This window comes from Aptenodytes forsteri, unplaced genomic scaffold (genome assembly GCF_000699145.1).
Source record: "Aptenodytes forsteri isolate BGI_AS27 unplaced genomic scaffold, ASM69914v1 Scaffold156, whole genome shotgun sequence".
Classification (NCBI taxonomy): Eukaryota; Metazoa; Chordata; class Aves; order Sphenisciformes; family Spheniscidae; genus Aptenodytes; species Aptenodytes forsteri.
The window spans coordinates 645,913-647,186 of NW_008794166.1; the positions used below are offsets into that span (position 1 = coordinate 645,913).

Here is a 1,274-nt window from a genome sequence, read left to right on the forward strand (position 1 = left end):
GGAAGCTTCTAGCAGCTTCTCACAGAAGCCACCCCTGTAGCCCCCCCGCTACCAAAACCTTGCCACGCAAACTCAATACGCGTGACAAAGCATGGTGTGGCACAGCACGGCGTGGTGTGGCATGGCATGACACAGCCAGGCACAGCTCAGGACAGTGTGGCACGGCACAGCCCAGCATGGCGTGGCACAGCCAAATCCAGCGTGGCATCGCATGGCACAGTGTGGCAAGGCACAGCGGAGCTTGGCATGGCCGGGCGCAGTGCAGCGTGGCATGGCACAGCCAGGCACAGCATGCCGGGGCCAGGGACAGCATGGCATGGCCAAAGACAGCACGGCATGGCACAGAGCGGTATGACCAGGCACAGCATGGCACATCCATACACGGCATGGGATGGCACAGCACAGCATGGCATGGCGCAGCACAGCATGGGACAGCACCACAGAGCACCGGAGCACTGGGACCGCGGGCACATTGGGGCCGATTACACCCTGGCAGGGGCCAGCTGCCCTGGGGCAGGGGTGCCCTGGTGCCACCCACTGCCCGTCCCCAGGTGGTGGCGGTGCTGCCGCCAGCGGGCCGGGAGCTGCCCCTCCGCTGGGTGCTGGTGGAGGACACCCCAACGGTGCCCGGTGTCACCTGGAAGACCCTGACAGTCCAGCCACCCTGCAGTGGGCAGAGCCCCACCGTGCACAGTGAGCGCCCAGGGGCCCCCGTCGCACCTGGGTGCTGCCTGGGTGCCGGGAGCCCTCGGGTGTGGGGGGCAGGCAGGGTGCCGGGTGCCAGGTGCCCAGGGTGGTGGGTGCTGAGTGGGACCCCCTTCCCTGGCGCAGGCACCCAGGCCTTCGAGGCCCTGCTGCTGAGCCCGCCAGACAGCACAGCGCCACACCCCCTTGTCGTGTGCCCCCACGGTGAGTGAGGGGACGACAGGGATGCCCCGGTGGTGCTGGCGGCACCCTGGGTGACGTCCCCGCCGGCCCCAGGTGGCCCCCACGCTGTCTTTGACGCCCGCTGGCGCCCGAGCATGGCCGCGCTGTGCCAGCTGGGCTTCGCCGTGCTCCTAGGTGAGTGCCGGGGAGCCCAGGGACATGTGGCCCCCGTGCCCTGCTGGGGACGTGGCACCCATGGCCCCCGTCTCCCCAGTGAATTACCGTGGCTCCCTGGGCTTTGGCCAGGCCAGCATCAGCTCCCTGCTCTCCCGCGTGGGTGAGCAGGACGTGGCAGACACCCAGGTGAGGGGCGCTGGGCTGAGGGATACCGGGGGGTGCTGGCGGGG

The 1,274-nt window shown here is 69.3% G+C and overlaps 1 protein-coding gene across 1 annotated transcript in view; it reads left to right on the plus strand.

Annotated features, from left to right (window-relative positions):
• The window catches only part of APEH (acylaminoacyl-peptide hydrolase), a 23,410-nt gene that overhangs the window by 20,950 nt on the left and 1,186 nt on the right, over nt 1-1,274 (plus strand). The window contains 4 exon segments of the mRNA XM_019472535.1: nt 552-693; nt 832-909; nt 982-1,062; nt 1,142-1,230. Of these exon segments, the coding sequence (XP_019328080.1) occupies nt 552-693; nt 832-909; nt 982-1,062; nt 1,142-1,230 (390 nt within the window).